General features: G+C 39.5%; 1 protein-coding gene across 1 annotated transcript in view; it reads left to right on the forward strand.

The window, feature by feature from the left end:
- Positions 1–1,535: 1,535 nt before the first annotated feature.
- The window catches only part of PPP1R1C (protein phosphatase 1 regulatory inhibitor subunit 1C), a gene marked incomplete at both ends in the record, with an annotated part of 40,891 nt that continues 25,116 nt past the window's right edge, over positions 1,536–17,310 (forward strand). The window contains 3 exon segments of the mRNA XM_079538802.1: positions 1,536–1,644; positions 1,647–1,792; positions 4,064–4,124. Of these exon segments, the coding sequence (XP_079394928.1) occupies positions 1,536–1,644; positions 1,647–1,792; positions 4,064–4,124 (316 nt within the window).

Here is a 17,310-nt window from a genome sequence, read left to right on the forward strand (position 1 = left end):
CAGGATCCCAGCTCCTTCCCCCACCTCCCACACTGGCACAGATGGGGAAATACTCAGCAATTCTAGAATAAACCTGTGATGAACTGTGGAAATCCTTAACACTTTCAGCGGCCAAAACCAAAAGTGCATTTTCAAATTCTGCTTAGTTTTGGTGATGTTCAGCCTCAGGTCTGAATTCTGCTGCTTCTCTGTTTGCTTCCTGCAGCCTGTCAGGGGCAGGCTCAGGTTGTTTTTCTTCTCTGTGTGACTCACCTGTTTGTTCTTCATTGCGGCTGGTTGGAGATCTATTGAGAGAGTTCACAGGTCTCCCAAAAACCTAACAAAAATTCACTTGCTCTCTCCAGGCAGTCATGTCCCAGGTGAAGCACATCCTGTGATGTGCCGTACCAATTGGACTTTCCTTCTGCACCACATTTTCTATCTTTTTCCAACTGCTGGTAATGGATATCAGGAGATTGACCAGAAGCTCTTTGGCTGTGGGCTTAGAGCTATGCTTGCAACATAGTCCTTTGACCTGTCTACAGCATTTTCTGTTTTCTGTTTTGGCACGAAGCACAATTTTGCTGCAGGAGATCAGCTGTCCTTACTGTCTTGTAGTGGTTGTGAGCTCTAAGAGCTCACTTTTGAGAGACTCTAAGAGAGAATTTTAATTACGATGAAATAAAAAGTGAAAATCAAGTATGCTTAACAGAGTATTATTAATATGATTAATCATGTTATTTTCATTGTCTTAAAAGAAAGCACAGATTTTACTCCAAATTGGGATTTAGACCTCTGAATTTTATCCTGAGTCGACTTTACCTTTCCTGGGGTTGACAGAGGGAAAATGTCATCTCCAGTAGATTCTGTGTTCCTCTTAACTAGAACAGAGTAAAATGTGTTCCGATACGTCAAGCAGGAGAGAGCCCAGATTGCTGGCTTAAAAATGGAACTTTTCAGTATCTGAAGATACATGAGATGGATCCTACCAGAAGAGATCAGAGCCTAAATCTGAGCTAGCCTAAGATGCAAACTGCAGTTTGTACACCAGATATGCTTCGTGAGAGTGTGGATATCTATGTAGTGTCATCATCAAAAGTCTTCCTGGAAAAGGTTTAGAAAAGGATTTGGAAGAGCAAGGGCTATTTTGTGATATGTGAGAAGGGGAGAGTGGTTCTGGCACCATGTAACAGAGATGGAATTACTGCATCCACCCCTCCTGCTACCTCCACCCCCCAAAAACTGAAAACTTCCTGATTTGTGTTCATCAATAATTAAGAGCCCATCAGCAATACTCAGAGGGAGCTTTCATTGCACTTCTGAGCAGCCAGTTAGTAATGTACGGTGGAGAGATCCTCTCTTTCAAATCCCAGGGCTCCAGGCCATGCAATGCTAGTATTGCATTTTCAATTAGCTTCTGAGTGAATGCTTGGCATATGCAGAAGTGAACTGGTACACAATTAGCTTATTGTTCCTTTCAGCTTTGTGCTGAGAGGATCTGAAAGACTGAAGAAGAGAGAGGAGAAAAAATAGCCAAGCCAGCGGCATCTCTGTGGATGTGGAATAAGGGCACTGCTCGGCTCACACAGATCCACTTGCTAAGTCAGGAATTACAGCTGTTACTGAGGAGCACGCGGCGCGGCTCTCGGGAGGGTGCCGAGGGAGCCGCGAACCAGGCTCTGCTCTGAGGCACTCCAAGCTCTGCTCTCACCCACCTCACGTCAGCACTGCCATGGAGCCCAACAGCCCCAAAAAGATCCAGTTTGCCGTGCCGCTGTTTCAGAGCCAAATAGATCCCGAAGCAGCCGAGCAGGTAAGGACGATGAGTTTCTTTGGTTTATTTTTGAGGGAATGGGGTGGACGGAGGCAAGAGAGGGTGTTAACAGGTAATATGACCTAAAATCTTTCCTAACTTATGTTAGTTTGACTACAGACTAAATGCTCTGGAGGTCATTGCGACGTCTGGATACGTGCAAAGAGAGGTGGATATGTGCTCCGAGCAGAATAAGCTTTCTTTGCCTCAGGGAGGTTTGCCCAGTGTACATTTGGTGTACATTTTCTGTAACTGGACTTGTTCTCTAATGCATACATTCCACCTGAATATGCATTCTCAGTCATCTAAAGAACATTGTTTTTACGTGAACCAAAACATGAAGTTGATAATAGGCACCTAATAGGTATATTGCACAGTCCAGTTAGAAGACAGCTTACCATTCATTTTACCATGAGAAAATGAGAGTTACATTTTGCATACAGCCATGCCTTCAGTTATCTCCTGTATTTCACATGATTATTGCAGTCTTCTTTATGTCATTGTTAATGTGTTTTAAACCTTTGAAATATGTACGTGTAAGTGTAGGAATGTGCCTGGATGTAGAATCATGTATGCATGAAACTAATATGTGTACTATTTACGTTTTGAATCACATATACAGATAGATGTAAAATATATATAGCAATACAGCAGTCTGTGTAGGAAAGGATGCCTGGTATTCTGAACAGCTATGCACAGATGTACATAAAGAAGGACACACACAGGCTTAGAAGAAATACTGGATAAGTCATAATTAGGTCACCCAGTATATTTCTCTCAGTGCAAGTCCTTCCTGACACTCACTTCTATTTTGGTAAGTCTCTTTTTAGTTGATACCAGGGGAATATTATAACCTTGACAGTTCTGTGTTAGTAGCCATAAAATCATTTGCACTTCTAGGACAGTTATCTTGTTTCTTGAATGTTTGGATGTTGTGTCTCTTAAAAGGCAGCTGTTTGCTGGAAAATGATGTGTGAGTGACCACTGAATGAAGAAGTGCTAGAAGGGTGCAGGAGAGAACTGCTGCAGGTCTTCATTTTGTCCATAGGTGTTTCTGAGCTATAGAATGTCTGTGCTTATGGTAAAGTCCTGCAGTTAATTCAAATAAGACGTGATCTGACATATTTCTGAACCCTGTGAAAATCTTAGGATTTGGATTTTGCTGCATTCCCATGGCTTTTGAAATGCTACGCCCCAAATTTTGACCAGTGTTTAAAGGCAAGCTTTTTTTTTTTTTTTTTTTTTTTTTTTGGTGTTGAGAGATTAATTCCAAGAGCCAGGGGCATGTGAGGAAATTAAACTAGCAAATGCTGCTGCCAGCTACATTTGCTCTAATCTGGAAAAACCCTATTAAGCCCAGTGATGTAATTTTCCATTTACCCCTTTGAAAGCAAAATTTGAACCCAGCTCACTACAGATGTTGGCTCAGCAACTGAAAAAGAACAAACATACTGACATTGTGCATTTGTGTGAGGTTCATTTCTAGCTTAAATACTCCTGGTCACTCTCCTAAATTCAATAGAATATCGATATAGCCTGAAGGTTTTAGTGTAGCAACTTTCAATGTAAGAATGTCCATTACAGGAGAGTAGTCCAACATCATGTTGTTCAGCCAGTGTTAATGGAACAAAAAAACTTAACCAAATAAACTTTGAATAAGAAGAATTGCATACAATCCTTATTCGGGATCATATATTCGTAGGTAAATATCTGTGGTACGGTGCTCTTTGGAAACATTATTTTGAAAGTCTTTTCTTCAGTTGAAGAATGATAATGCTGCCTCTGGCCACAATTTAGAAATCTGGATTCATCAGAAGACTTATGTCCAATATCAACTCTTGTTTATGCTTACAAAACACTCATTTTAATAAATACTTATAAAAGTTACACCACAAGTAGGTATTTGAATATATAAGCTCACCAGCTACTGCAGTTATTTTCATGCAGTGAAGTTAAATGTCAGTATTTTGAGAAACACATCAGTAATACACATCCAAAAACTTATTCAAGGTGACTGCAAATCACAAAGGTATTTTGGAGGGCTCTCTGCCATGCTTTGGCTTTTCATGCACAAGCAGCACGACCCCAATTGCTGTCAGTCCAGAAGAGCAGTGAGAAAGACAGTGAGGTTTTTTGAATGTTTGTAGTTGTTGTTATTGCTGTTTTTAACTTGATCTGATTCAGACTCAGAAGGACATGGTGTTTGCTTTGCTCTGAGTGTGGGGTGGTTGGTGGTCCCTGATGGCTGCTCTTGTTTTCTGCATGTTACAGATCAGGAAGAGAAGGCCTACACCAGCATCGCTGGTCATCATGAATGAGCACGTGCCCCCAGGTAAGTGCCAGCATACCATCTAAACTATTGAATTTGTATACTCAGTTCTCTGCAAATTGGTTTTTTTAACTACATGATTTTAAAAATTCATCGTTATTTTCTTAGCACTAAATATCACACAGTGGACCCTAGAACTATTTGGAGTGAAACCCATGAATCTTTGTGAATGTTGGCTTCTATATGGTGTCAGTATTTTAAGGATTTTAAACTTTGCAATTTTCTGCAGTATGCATAATGGTAAACAGGACTTTTCTTTCCCTTGGTGGATGCCATGGAGGTCCATGCAGTTGATTTTTCAGTCTCTAGAGATGCTAGCATGGCTCCAAGGCTAATTCAACAAAGGAAATTGCTTTGTAGAGCAGGTTGTTCTCCAGTTTTCTGATGAAGCATGTGATGTCTGTTCTCGCTATTCTTTTTCAAATATGAAAAATAATATCTTCATCTGAGACTCTTCCCAGAAGTTTCTCTGTGAGGTGGGGCAATATGAGGTTGCAATGTCCTTTATCAGATAAATGTGATTTTAAAAAAATAAGTCAGTGATAAGCTGGTCAGTAAGCATTATAAATGACAAAACTGCAAAAATGAATTTCAAGAAAAAAATCTTCAAGACGTAGTCCATTTAAAACACATTACTTCATATCCAGCTTTTCTTTCATGTAGCTCTCTGAAACATTATTTTCCTGCCTTATCTCTTCATATCCTGATTTTTTTAAAAAAAGATAGCTTGGGCTTTTTCTCACTGATATATGTCATAGATCCTTACTGTATGCACTAGCATCTCAGTGAAATTAAACCATCTTAGCTCTATTGGGATCTCCACTTACTGCATCATGCTGATGGTCTCCTATTCTGACTGAGAGATAATACGGGTAGCTGAATTCCTGAGAACTGTGCAGAAGGAAGCATTTAGAGCACCCTGCTCTTCTGGTTGTGATCACTGCAGCATAGCCCAGGTTGGGGATGTTCAAATGTGTCATATGGCTAACACTGTGTTTTTTGAAACTGCAAGTGACCTGTACGTTTTTTAAAGAGCTATTGCTTATCCTAGTTCAGAGAGTAGCAAGTTTCAGTGCCCAAGTCTCAGGCAGTTCAGCTCTCAATTATGAAAGATCTGTCTCGGATCAACTTTCCTTACAATTAATGGGATCTATGATGCCTGTGTTGCTAGGACTTAATTTAAAGCAAACTCACCTTGGCTGTTAATCTCTTTTGCAACTTACTTTGTACGCTTTGTACTGTCATATTTCCTTTTATAAACAGATACTTGATACAGTACCAAATCAAAATCAAACAGAGAATAAGAACTCTTTTTAATTTGCAGGAAATATTAGTGTAAACAAAGTGGTGCATATCTGTTATCTCCTTTCCTGCAATGTTCATAATAAACCTTTAAATAAATCATTTTTATTATCAGTTAGGAATGCTGCGTCAGTCAACTTCCATGAAAACACAAGAGCTCATATTCACCCTTTTCACTTTGCACTTGCCTTCACTTATTTATTCATTTATATATTATCCTCTTACAAGGCATTGGGCACAATATCAATGAAGATATTATATGGTTAAATCTTGTTTTATTGCTTTTTAAAATTTTTCTACATAGTCAGAAAAAAATAGAAGCTTTGTAAGTACTTCATTTTCCTATACCACACCATGTGGTTTGTGCATGAGCACGTGTGTACATGTTTCCAAATGGCATGCTTGATGTGGGCAAGAGTTTCGAAAGGAAGGTGCACATGCAGCTGTGTAAACTCGTGGAATACGAGATCTGCACTGCTAATTTGGAGAGACAGACAATAGCTCTACAATTAAAGTGTGAATAGTAAATAAACTCATAAGGGGCATGGTCTTGAAAGATGTGGGGCAACTTCCAAAATAGCTGTATACCTTCATCTTTCAGAGGAGTCAGCAAGTCCTTGCTGACCTTGCCACCTTGCTGATTAAACCCCAACCGCTAGCCTGCTACTGGGTTTTGAATCAAGTTCAGTGGTCTAATGAATAATGATTCATCCTCAAAAATGGTTAATTCCTCTCTGCATATTTTTATGGTCAATAAAATAATAACAATAGTAAGACCACTACCTTGACACTGCCATAATTTTCCTTAGAAGCACGACTCCCTGAATCAATAAGGAAACTGAGCAGCAGAAAATGTAAGTGATATTGTCAAAGCCAACAATTAAATTAGAGCTGGGCTAAACTAAAATCCAGTCTCCTGAATTTTACGCACTGAAGTACTCCAATTCCCTCATTAGAACAAACAGTGAAAGATATATTTCCAAGGGCTTCAAATGTGTGTTCCAGTGCAATTCTGAATGTTTAGATGCACTCACAAAGTTTACTCAAATTATCTAAACTTCTTTTATTTTATAAAACAGAGAGAGACATTTTCTAAGAAACAGACTTTTCTATATTCTTGTTTTGCATCTGCTCTTGATTGCAGCATGAAAAAAGCAGCATTTTTGTGGTATTCTGGTGTTCTGGATCCAGAGCCATCTGGAAACCAGAAGAGAGTAAAACGTATTTGGAACTATAATAAATGCAGTTTGAGCCATATATAGATCTCAGGGTTGTTTTCTTGTAAGACTTCTCATCCATCCCTAGTGTCTACAACAGATTTGACAGGAATCTGTCTTCACGGATGTAGATAAGGGCCGTTTTGCCATAAAGTGAAGATGGAGTGGCTACTGAGGACAAGTCATTTTAAGCAGATGGCAGCTACTTCCAAAACTGTAAGAGTCTGCTTGGCTTTCTTGCTTCCTAGGAATCTGGAAGGGCCAGACCACACTGGAAAGACAGGTGGTAAATGTGACTGCAGAGGCTAATAGTCAGCCCAGAGTATTGGTGCATTGATTGGTGTATCTTTTCCTGCTCACTCTGGTTGAAATCATATATGACAATTGCAAAGTTAGCAGAAGAGAAATGTGAATAGCAGCAGCATTGATAATTATTGCCGTGGACAAAGTGGGTTTGTGAAGCAACAAAACAATGGAAAAAAGCTTTTTCTCAGAGATCTTTTCTGGTCCTAATGATGATCCTATGATTGAATGATCTGAGCAGAAAAGGTAGCACTAGAAGAATTAAGACACAAATTATGAAGTTACTTACCCCTGTTGTGATTTAGTTGCCACCAAATGAGCTGTATTTTCTGAGAATCTGATGTTTGATCTCATAATACCTAGTTGGTTTTAATTTTATTTGAAATTGCAAGACCTGTTTACTATCTGTGAGAGCAAAGATGAATGTTAGTGGGCAGAACTAGAGAAATGTTCTGCATCTCTTTCTATGCAGGGTATCTGTATGGGCTACTGGGGTAACCCAGTGATATCCTGCTATAGCCACAGTTGCTTATCCCCGTGCTTTAAAAAAGCGACACAAGCATGTGCTTAGTTTTAAAAGCACATTTACCTGCAGAAGAGCTTACATTATCCTGCAGAAGAGCTTACTCCAAAAATGGCTAAAGCTTCCTGCTTCCTTTCTCTTGGAATACCATTGGAGCCAAGAGAAAATAAAATTTCCTACCTTGAAAGCAATCATTTCTGCGCTGCTATAATATATTCACAACCTCCTGTATCCCTACCAAGTGTAGGAGAATAGATATGAAAATCAATTCTTATTATCTGAAATACAAGTCTAGCCGTGCTTTAAACCAGCAGTGCACACAAAAACCAGCAAACCACACTGCAGCCACTCAAGGGAAAGCTGGTAATGTTGTAGAGCAGTGGCAGCTGAGGAAGGAAAACATGTCAGACCATGGGTCAGGTTTAATGCCATTAGTGCTTACTTTGCTAGGAAAACATTGTCAACATTCTTGCATGGGCTGGCTTTGTCACAGAGCCAAGGCAACATCAAATAGTTTTGGCTGTCAGGACCTGCTCTAGTTGTGTCAGAGTGCTCGGTCTTCTTGAAGGATTGGAATATAGGTAAATATCAAGATAAACTCCTGCAATTTTGAATTTTCTTTGTGTTTGCTATTTCCATCTCTTTTCTACTCAGTTGCATGTTTTGGCATCCTTCCCCATAATGTAAACATTATGTGGTGTTTGGAAATAAAAAAACAGAGCAGTGTATATTGTAATTCTCCAGAGATGCCTTTTCATACTGTGTGAATTGAATTTCAAGGAAGAAAAGGTAACTCAATGCATCTGAGTTTTCTGAAGTCTGGAAATTCTAATCTGTAGGTAAGAAAGCTGTATTCATCCCCACTAAGGCTTGCAGCCTGTGTTTGGGCTTCAGCAGCCTTCTGTGGCTGCACCTCTGGAGCTCTGATGGGATGCCCCAGGGGTGGCATCAGCGTTTAGTTCAGCAGCAAACCATAGTCGGATGGCTGGTAGGATGAAAATTGGATGAAAATCTGCTGCAATTCCATGACCACCCAAAACAGGTTTTTTTTAATGTTAAATTTGTTGTCTACCATTTGTTAGCTTTTGCTTCTAAATAGATTAATGTGGTTTTTTTCGTGTCTAATGGTTGTGTTTTCTTCTAAGACGAAAGACACTTGCTGAGTAGGAGAAGATTTTCTGGGCAATAGCAAACCAACCCTGCAGCCCTTTCTCAGGCAAAACTCTTTCTGAAACTTGAGTCTGCAGAGAATTCTTGGTCTCACAGTTCATGAAAATTGATATGTTTTTCAAAAGCATGAGATCCTGGTAGGACACATTGCTTACTTTGGTTCAGGAAGTAGAAAGTGAGCAAGCCAAAGAACAGCTGTTTTCAATTGCAAATTTGGGCTTCAAATGTGGTAATAAAAAAAACTGTCATTAATTTTTTTTGGTCTAACTACTCATCCTTTCTATATGCTAAATTTGAATACTATTTATGCATACTGTTTTTATTGCAGTCTAGGACTTCATGGAGGTATGGCAATAAGCAACGACCTCAGGACTGGAACAGCTCTATGCACATTATTACTGGCACAGAGATGCTCAGAGATCAGGCTCTTTTGGTCAGGGTCATGCATACCTTTGTGTTCTTCAAGCCAGCGCTGTGAAGGGCCAGCTGACACAGTGAGACAATGAAATACTGAGAGTAAACACTGAATGAGAGCTTCTAGGTGACAGAGGGATTCCTGAGCTGGAAAGGAAATGTCAGTGCTTGAAAAAGCCTGCTGTTTGCAGGCTGATGTGAGACTGCAGATGTTCAGTGGCAAACTGCATCCTGTTGTCTTGCCCACTTACCCTGTACCCAGATGCTCCTTTGTTTGGGTTGGTTTGCATTTACTCCATAGTTCAGGATCACAGAGTCCCAGAGGCAAGTCACAGCATTAGTTCCTCACACATATGCTGCATGAGTAAGGTCTCTGTGATATGACCTGAGAAAATAAAAGTTCACAGAGTTAAAATAAGTAAATACATAAATAAATAAGGACAGGAAACTGTGCTTGAGTTGTTTTTAATGCCACACAGAAAAAACAACTCATGGGTTCCAAACAGAAGCAATGAAGCTTCTTTTTTTTTTTTTTATTTTATGGGGAAAAAAAAAAAAGCTTAGCTGAAAAATCTTTCAAAGGCAGACACTCCCACACTGGCACGGGCAGGAGGCATGCTCTGCTTTCATGAGAAGGTGAGGATTTTATATCAGCCAAAGGAGCTGTCGTGCTGCCTGCAGTATGGTGCAGATTGCATGCTGAGGAGCAGATTCTGATTTGGCTGGGAGGAACTGTGAGATGCTCTGTCTGAACTGGAGGTTATCACAGAGGTACACAGATGCATTTTTGCTGGTTTGTTTTGAGGTTGTGACCATATTGGTTCACAAATATAAACATTTCTGGGGAACAATTTACTTGTTGTGTAAAACATATAGTCAGGAACAGTGTGAAATCAGTGCTGTTCTAAATGATGCACAAGTAAGCTACATGCTTTGAGGATGGAAAAGAGCTCATAGTTTTAGGCCTTCTGTTGTTCCAAACTGGTTGACTTTGGGTGACCACCAGGCCAATTTAGCTGACACAGTGAGGACCTCAGGTCAGTCTTCACTCTTCCTTTGGCTCTTGGAGTCATTCCTCCTAATAACATATTGTGCCTGTAAGGGTTATGGCAAGTAAAGCAGCCTTTGGATTGCTTTAATCTACATGGAGTAACCACTATGGTAGAGATGTACAATGACTACAAAGTGTTACAATGCTTCCTCTTTAGGTATACCATGCAGTCCTCAGCTGTGCAGCACAGGATGAGTCTCTGCCACTGGCAGCTAAAAGCTTAAATCCCAGCCCACAATGCTGGATTCATTCTGCTGGGCTGAAGTTAGGGAGTTTGCAGTCAAACTGAGACAAGTTCCTGCCTTTCCTCCCCAAAAAGGTGAAGCACAGGATAAAAGCAAGGTTTGAAAACAATCTGGGTTGTGGAAAGGATGGAGTCTGACTGCAGAGAGGTGGTGAAAGTTGAACATTTACAGCCAGAACTTGGATTTCAGAACCTAGATGGGAGGATGGGGCAGCTGAGGTGACAGAAGGCTCAGTCTTAATTTGGGCAGAATTCCATTTATCCATTTCTCTTGTTCCATCCTCAAATAGCCAGGTGCAGCTGTGCTGCTTATGCACACTATGATGCTGCTTGTTTCTCCTGCTCTCCACCTCCTGTTGGTTTTGCATTTGAGGGGTCAATGTCCATGTAGATATCTGAAAGAGAAGGAGATATTTTTAGACCTGAACCTTGTACTATTCATCTGTTTTCCTTGTTACTTATATAACCATAGAAACAGCCTTCTTCCATCTCAGGAGATTATTTGCAAATAATTTTTAACATGTATGGTTTCATGTTATATTGCCAGCTCCTTAATCATTCAGTGTCATTACTGATATGCTTTAGGACAGTTTAGGACAGTTTGTCTCTGTTGTCATCTGCATTGTGTATTGACAACAATATGTGCCACTGGTTGGGAATAGCAGTGTGGGGAATGATGGTGTTGTGAGAAAGTCACTTTAAGAGCTTCCAGCTTTTTAATATTTGTAATGCTTAGGAACCCTAACAGCCTTGTTCTGTACCAAATACTTTTATACTTCATTCAGCATATTTTGATGAGAAATGACAATAGAATGCTGTGTTTCCTATTTACAAAATGAAATATCTAAGTATATTTAATGACTTCTTATGGTCAAAGTGCTTAAGCTATCTCTAGGACAGCTATGTGGCTCTACAATTATTATTAAATGTTGGTGGCATTCAGATAACTTTTTTTTAAACAAAATGGATTCAGTTTAGTCTGTTGCAAAACATACTGTTAGTATTTTGAGGGTGCCTTTTTAATAGTTAAAAAAAAAAGGCGATAAATTGAAATGAAATATGTTCAAAAAATGAGACAAAATTGCTTGAATGAGAATATAAAATGTTATGGTTTAAGACAGCCTAAATTATAATTCAACCATTTGATAATACTAATACTTTCTCTTTAAACATAGGGTAGAAACTAAAATCCATTAATACATGTTTCAGCCCTGCTGAGGAGATAAAGCACCACACAGTTTGCCTGACCTCTACTATTTACTACTTAATGCAGCACTCATTTACCACGGTGACGTATGCAGAATAAATAGATAATGCAGACAGATGAGAGAGAATCCAGCTTTTAGCACTAACCTCATTATGTTCAGAATACTGGGGAGGAGTTGCACTTAAAGTATCAATCGCCTCATTTAGTGAGCTTCCAGAGGGGAAAAAAGAAAGCTAACTATTTATGTGAAGTAACCAAAGGTAAAGGCTCATGTCAAAACTCACCAAAAGTAGGAATCTGGACTGAAAGCTAGTAAAGAGTGTAAGGAAAAAGCTGCTACCAGTCAAGGAGCTTCTCATCAACTGCACAAGGCTGGACTGCTGAAAACTAGAGTGTATGGGAAGTGCAGAGCTTGGCTTCCCTTTCCTTAGGCAGGAGCTGGCTGTGTCACCAGTGATTAGGAGCAGCCTAATCTCCTTTTACAGCCATCAAAGCAGCTGTAGAGTAGAATTATATTCTGTTTACTGTTTTTCTCTACTCCTCCTCAAAGCCCTAATCCTATGTCTGTATTTAAAATCGTCACTTGTAATATTTTTCTTAATATCTTTGCTGGAGGATCGGGAGAATATGATAGCAGAGTAAAGTGCAGTTACATGCTGTCTAGCTTTGCCTTTTCCCTGGGATACCTGGACACATGTACTGCAGAGTGTGAATGCCTTGGCCTTTTTTTTTTTTTTTATCTTGAAGATCAAACCATGCTTATAGAAGTCCATTAGCAGCACTGAGTGCACAAGTGTGCATTTTGAAGGCAGTATTTTCCACATTTCCATATCCTTCATTCTGACAGCACATCAGAGGAGTCGCACCAAGCAGTGCAAGAGCTTTGTTGGGCCAGATGGAAAGTTCAGGAAAGCAGTAAGCTCTGCTGCATCCTCCAGTGCTGTTTATCCACGTACAGAGATGCCCAACAGATTAAACATTTCAGCAGGGTCTCAGCTCGGAGAAGACAAGCTTGTGGTGATAGTGTTCTTTGAAGTCTTTGAAGCCCTCTGCCTTAGCAGTTCTCTGGCAGTGGTAAAAGCCAAAGATGTACCTGAACATTTTCCCGCTCTTTTTCTGACCACCGCCAAGCAGCCCCCACACACCTGCAGTTCGTGCTCTGCCCTCTCCCTGTCGTGCTGGGATCCACAAGAGCTGGCTGAGACAGGCAAAGAACAGGAGAGCAAGCAGGACCAGCTGATCTCACGTTCTTCAGTGCTGTTTTATAGCCTTTTCTTTTGAGTGGAATTATATTGAAGAACTAAAAAGTGACAGAGTGGAGGAAGGTGGAGAGAAAAGGCAAGAATGTTCTTTTTAAAGAATCGGGATCCAGATGTTTTGGTGCAGATCGACATGAATTTTTTACTTGCTGCTTTTGAAATAAGGTAAGTAGACAGAAGAGCTGCAGTTATTCAGAAATGTGCTTTCATGCTTCCCAAAATGCTGATATTAGTGGATTACTTGGGCCTTAATGTGTATAGCATATCCTGTCGGAGGGTGTGGAACAATTCGTTCCACATGAATCACAGTGCTGTTCTGCTGATTGTGACAGTTCAAAGACGTAGAACACAAGAGACAGGGTTCTTTTGCTCTGGTATTCAGTGAGGTTAGTAGAAATTCTGCTAAATGTCTTTGAAAATTACAGGCTAACTTACTCCAAGTTAACAAATAATCACCCTGTTATTTCCATCCTGTCTAGCCATGTTCATAGTGAGAATGAGATTCTGGAACCTCATTTTGTTGATTCTTTGAAAACTTCCAGATAGGAAAACAAAAAATGAATCTACAAAACTGACTTTTGCATATTCTTCTTGTAAAATGATGATAAACCCCAAGCAGCACTATTAATAGTAGTTAACTTGGTTTGAACATAAACTGACACATGTATTGTGAAGGGTTTTATGCGTGTGCAGTCTCATCATAGGAAAGCAGAGCACTTGGCAAGGAGTAGTTTAAGACACATTTTTACTGAAATCCTTGAGATATTATTCCAAAAAGGAAGGAAACTGCAAAGGCAGCAATAATAATTGGTGGCTAAGGAAGAGTTTTCTTTTGTGTTTGTTTTCTTCTCCCCTGACAAATGTCACTTTCCACAGTGTACAATACACAACTGTTCAGCTAGGAATTTTTTTTCTGTTATGGTTTTACAAGTTATCACAGCAAAGAAATGTTTGAATCTTTTAGTTTTGGCTGTTGGTGATGGCTTTTATCTTAGAGCTTAGAATGCTCTTACAGCTCACAGCGGAGTACTTGGCAGCTGCTCACAGATGTAGGTCCAGCTGTTGCCACTTCTACAAAAAGGTTGCCATCAGTGGATCAGTTCTGAGCCATTTTCCATTGCAATTGATTCCTCTATATGAAGCTACTAGAAAATAGTTTACATGCATACCAGGGGATCCACTACTATTGAATTTCTGTTAGTTATGGACTTTTCTTTATGAGCTTTGCCTCAGATGAATTTAGATCTTCAACCTCTTTTCTGTCTCATTTGAACACAGACTGAACATAAAGCAAGCAAGCAGCCAGGAAGTAACATGTTATTGATATTATTAGTTTTTGCTAGTGAATTCATAACTCATTATCTCAAGGTACTTAACCATTTGTATTTGAAAATGTTTGATGAACATGCTAAATCATTTCACAGATTGATACTTTGGCTTGAGCATTTGAATCAATGGTCAAACTACTTGGAAAGTTTGTGTGAATGTGCTTTGGTAACATCTGGTAAAACATAAGCCACCATTTGCAAATATTTAACATTTTGACAGTATGTTTTGCTTGGATATAGTAGTTTCAGAGGGAAGTTTCTGCTCTTTGACCCTGTTTCTCTGAGTATTTGCCAGCAGTCACTGAACAGCTCTGGCCTTCCTCAGGCCTCTCAAAGCAGTCTTCGTCTTCACTTCTCACTTAGTACTTTCATGTAAATCTTTTCTTTCACTGTTATGCTCCAGGCTAGGTACGGTTATTCTTTGCATTTGGAAATTGTCCTTACCCCATACAGAAAAGATGCAATCTCTCTTGACATCCACTTTTGTGTCAGAATAGACCTGGTGTCAATATAACCTTAGCATTAGGTAAGTTCTCCATCTCATTCAGAAAATTATGAGACGATGTCAATTTTCTAGTCCTTGTCCCTTGCCTTGTTCCATCTCTCTGTTTTTTCCAAGGCCATCTTGCACTTCACTTTGACCTTCCAGCATCTCCCAGCACCCAGAAATGCTAGCTGTCAGATTCTCCTCCCACTGCAATGACACTCTTTCCTGGAGTCACCAGAGCTCATGCCAGAAAATCAGCATCACCCTGATTTACGTATATTTGTTCCACAAAGAAAGGAGATTTTCTTACCTACGTTTTTCAGTCTACAAGAGAGTTAAGTCATCCTAACAGAATGCCCATAAAAGAGAGGTGTGTATAGGTCATCATGTGTCTTCTTAGTATCACTTTTTACATGTTTGAGACTTGAGTTTACAACCAGCCTCTAGGCCCATAGGCCAAGTATTTTAAATTCTGCATTGCAAGCGCACCAGTTTGCTTCAGTTTGACTGTTATTTTTCTTTAGTTAAATGAATTAATCTGAGTCTTCAAAGATGCGACTATCAATTTGACTGTCATTATTTAGTTTAGGTATTGAATAACAGTTCAACAGGAAGCCAGTAGGCTGAAGTTCTTTCCATGTTGTAGTAACTTGGAAATGGTTAATTAAATAATAGAGTGGTTTATTTGTTTGTTTTTTGTTTTGTTTGTTTTTTTCCAAACTCATGCTATAAATCTTGGATAAAATCTTGACTTCGAAGTCAATGGTAAAACTTCCTGTCGCTTATGACTTACTGAAGTCAGCAGTAAAATCTTTTTTTTTGTGTGTTTCATATCTCGTAAATTCTCTTTTGTTTTGCTGATACAGACCTCAGATTTGACCTAGTATCTGCACTGTGCAGCCTTCAACATGGTTTGAAGTTCAGAGCTGGAATTGTTATATCTGGAGCACTGCTCACTTCCCATCAAGCCTAGTTAAAGTAGGCACTGAAGGTACTCCCCTTTTTGAAGAAGGCCGGTGTGTAATAGGTGCAGATGACAAATAACAAAGATTTGGGATTAAACTTACCTCTGTTTTGCTATAAATGGGAAAAAATACTTTGTACTTCACTAGATGATATTCTTTCGGAAGCAATTAATTTATGGAGCTCTGACGCCAGGTATGGGCTGCCTCTGACTTGGTACTTCTGGACACAGTGATACCTCAAGGTTCTGCTGGGGAGGTCTGCCAGCCTTAAAGCCACAGAGTCCACACCGGTCAGCTACAAATTATATGAAAACTTATTTCAGAATAATTCCCTCAAAAACAGTGAGATATTTATCTTGGGATGAGAAAATGTATTATTTAAGAGACCAAAAGGAAAAAAAAATAAGTTTTTGACTTTCTTCCTTTTGATTCCATTTATTTAGCCAGTTGTTCTTTGAGAGCCCTCTCAATTGACTTCACCCAAGAGAAGACTGTAGTGCTTAGAAAGCAACTCCAGGAAAGTAGCTCCAAGCCTAGCACTGATGGGAAGCTAACTCAGTTATTCCATCAGTCATTAGTTATTCAAAGAGAACCTCTCTCTCTGGAAAGAACTGCCAAGCCTAGAAGTGTCCCCATGTGCTTGATGAGGAGCTTCTGGCCAGGAAGCTCTCCTCCAGCATTCCTTACTCGCTGGGCTCATCACAGAGCAGGGCCAGAGAAGATGCCTCATGAGCACAGAAGTGCAAGCCTTGTGCTATGAGGAACTTCTGCATTGAGGGACTTTCTCAAGCCAGATTTTTCCACAAAGCCTGCTTTGTCTTCTAGTAAAATCACAACAGAACTAGTCAATAAAGTAATTAAAAGTATAAAACAAATACAAACAGCAAAACATACTCACATATTACAAGGTGCACAGCACAAGGAATGTGGCTGTGCTTTGCTTAGTGTATGATCAGAGCATTCAAGAAGGCAGAAAGGCCAATTCAGTTGCTCTTTATTCATCACTATTCATTATTATTAATTATTAATTATAAAGGAGAAGGCAAATAATGAATTTTGTATTATTTTCCAATGTATATACATATTTTTGGAATTTATATTTAAGAGGTTTGGGCCATCGTAGAGAGGGGAGAACAGAAGGCTGACAGCATAATGCTTAAGAGGAATGATTTTTTGCTGCTTGTTATTAACAATTGACAGCCGCTCTCTGTAAGGCTTGGAACAGATTCATCACTGTTATATTCTAGTTTAATGCCAGTGAAACTAGACTGATTTCCATGTGTCTGGCATGAAACTGGAACAAGAAGCTGGTAAGCAGGCAGTATAATTCCCTTCTGAGATCTGTGTGATGTGAACAATACATTTAGTTTCACGTTTGAGGTTTGTAATGTCTCCATTTACTTCCAAATGATATTACAATATCAGAATGTACATTTTAAAGCAATTTTTATCTGTGTGATTTATGGAAGAGTTTTATTCCATGCTCTTATGGCTGTGCAGTTGTAGGTAGGTCCTTGGATGCTGTCTCTGTGGTGCACAGTGATGCAGACACTGGGCCAGATGCTGTTGTACTGGTAGAAATATGATCATTCTCTTCATTTAAGAGTTGGCTGCAAGCAACATTAGGAAGCATTTGGACTAACTAAGTAGAGTTCTGTCTGTGCTCAGTACTAGCAATGTCATCTTGAATATTGACAGTGGGAAATACAAGTTATTCAA

This window comes from Tetrao urogallus, assembly GCF_951394365.1.
Source record: "Tetrao urogallus genome assembly, chromosome: 8".
NCBI lineage: Eukaryota > Metazoa > Chordata > Aves > Galliformes > Phasianidae > Tetrao > Tetrao urogallus.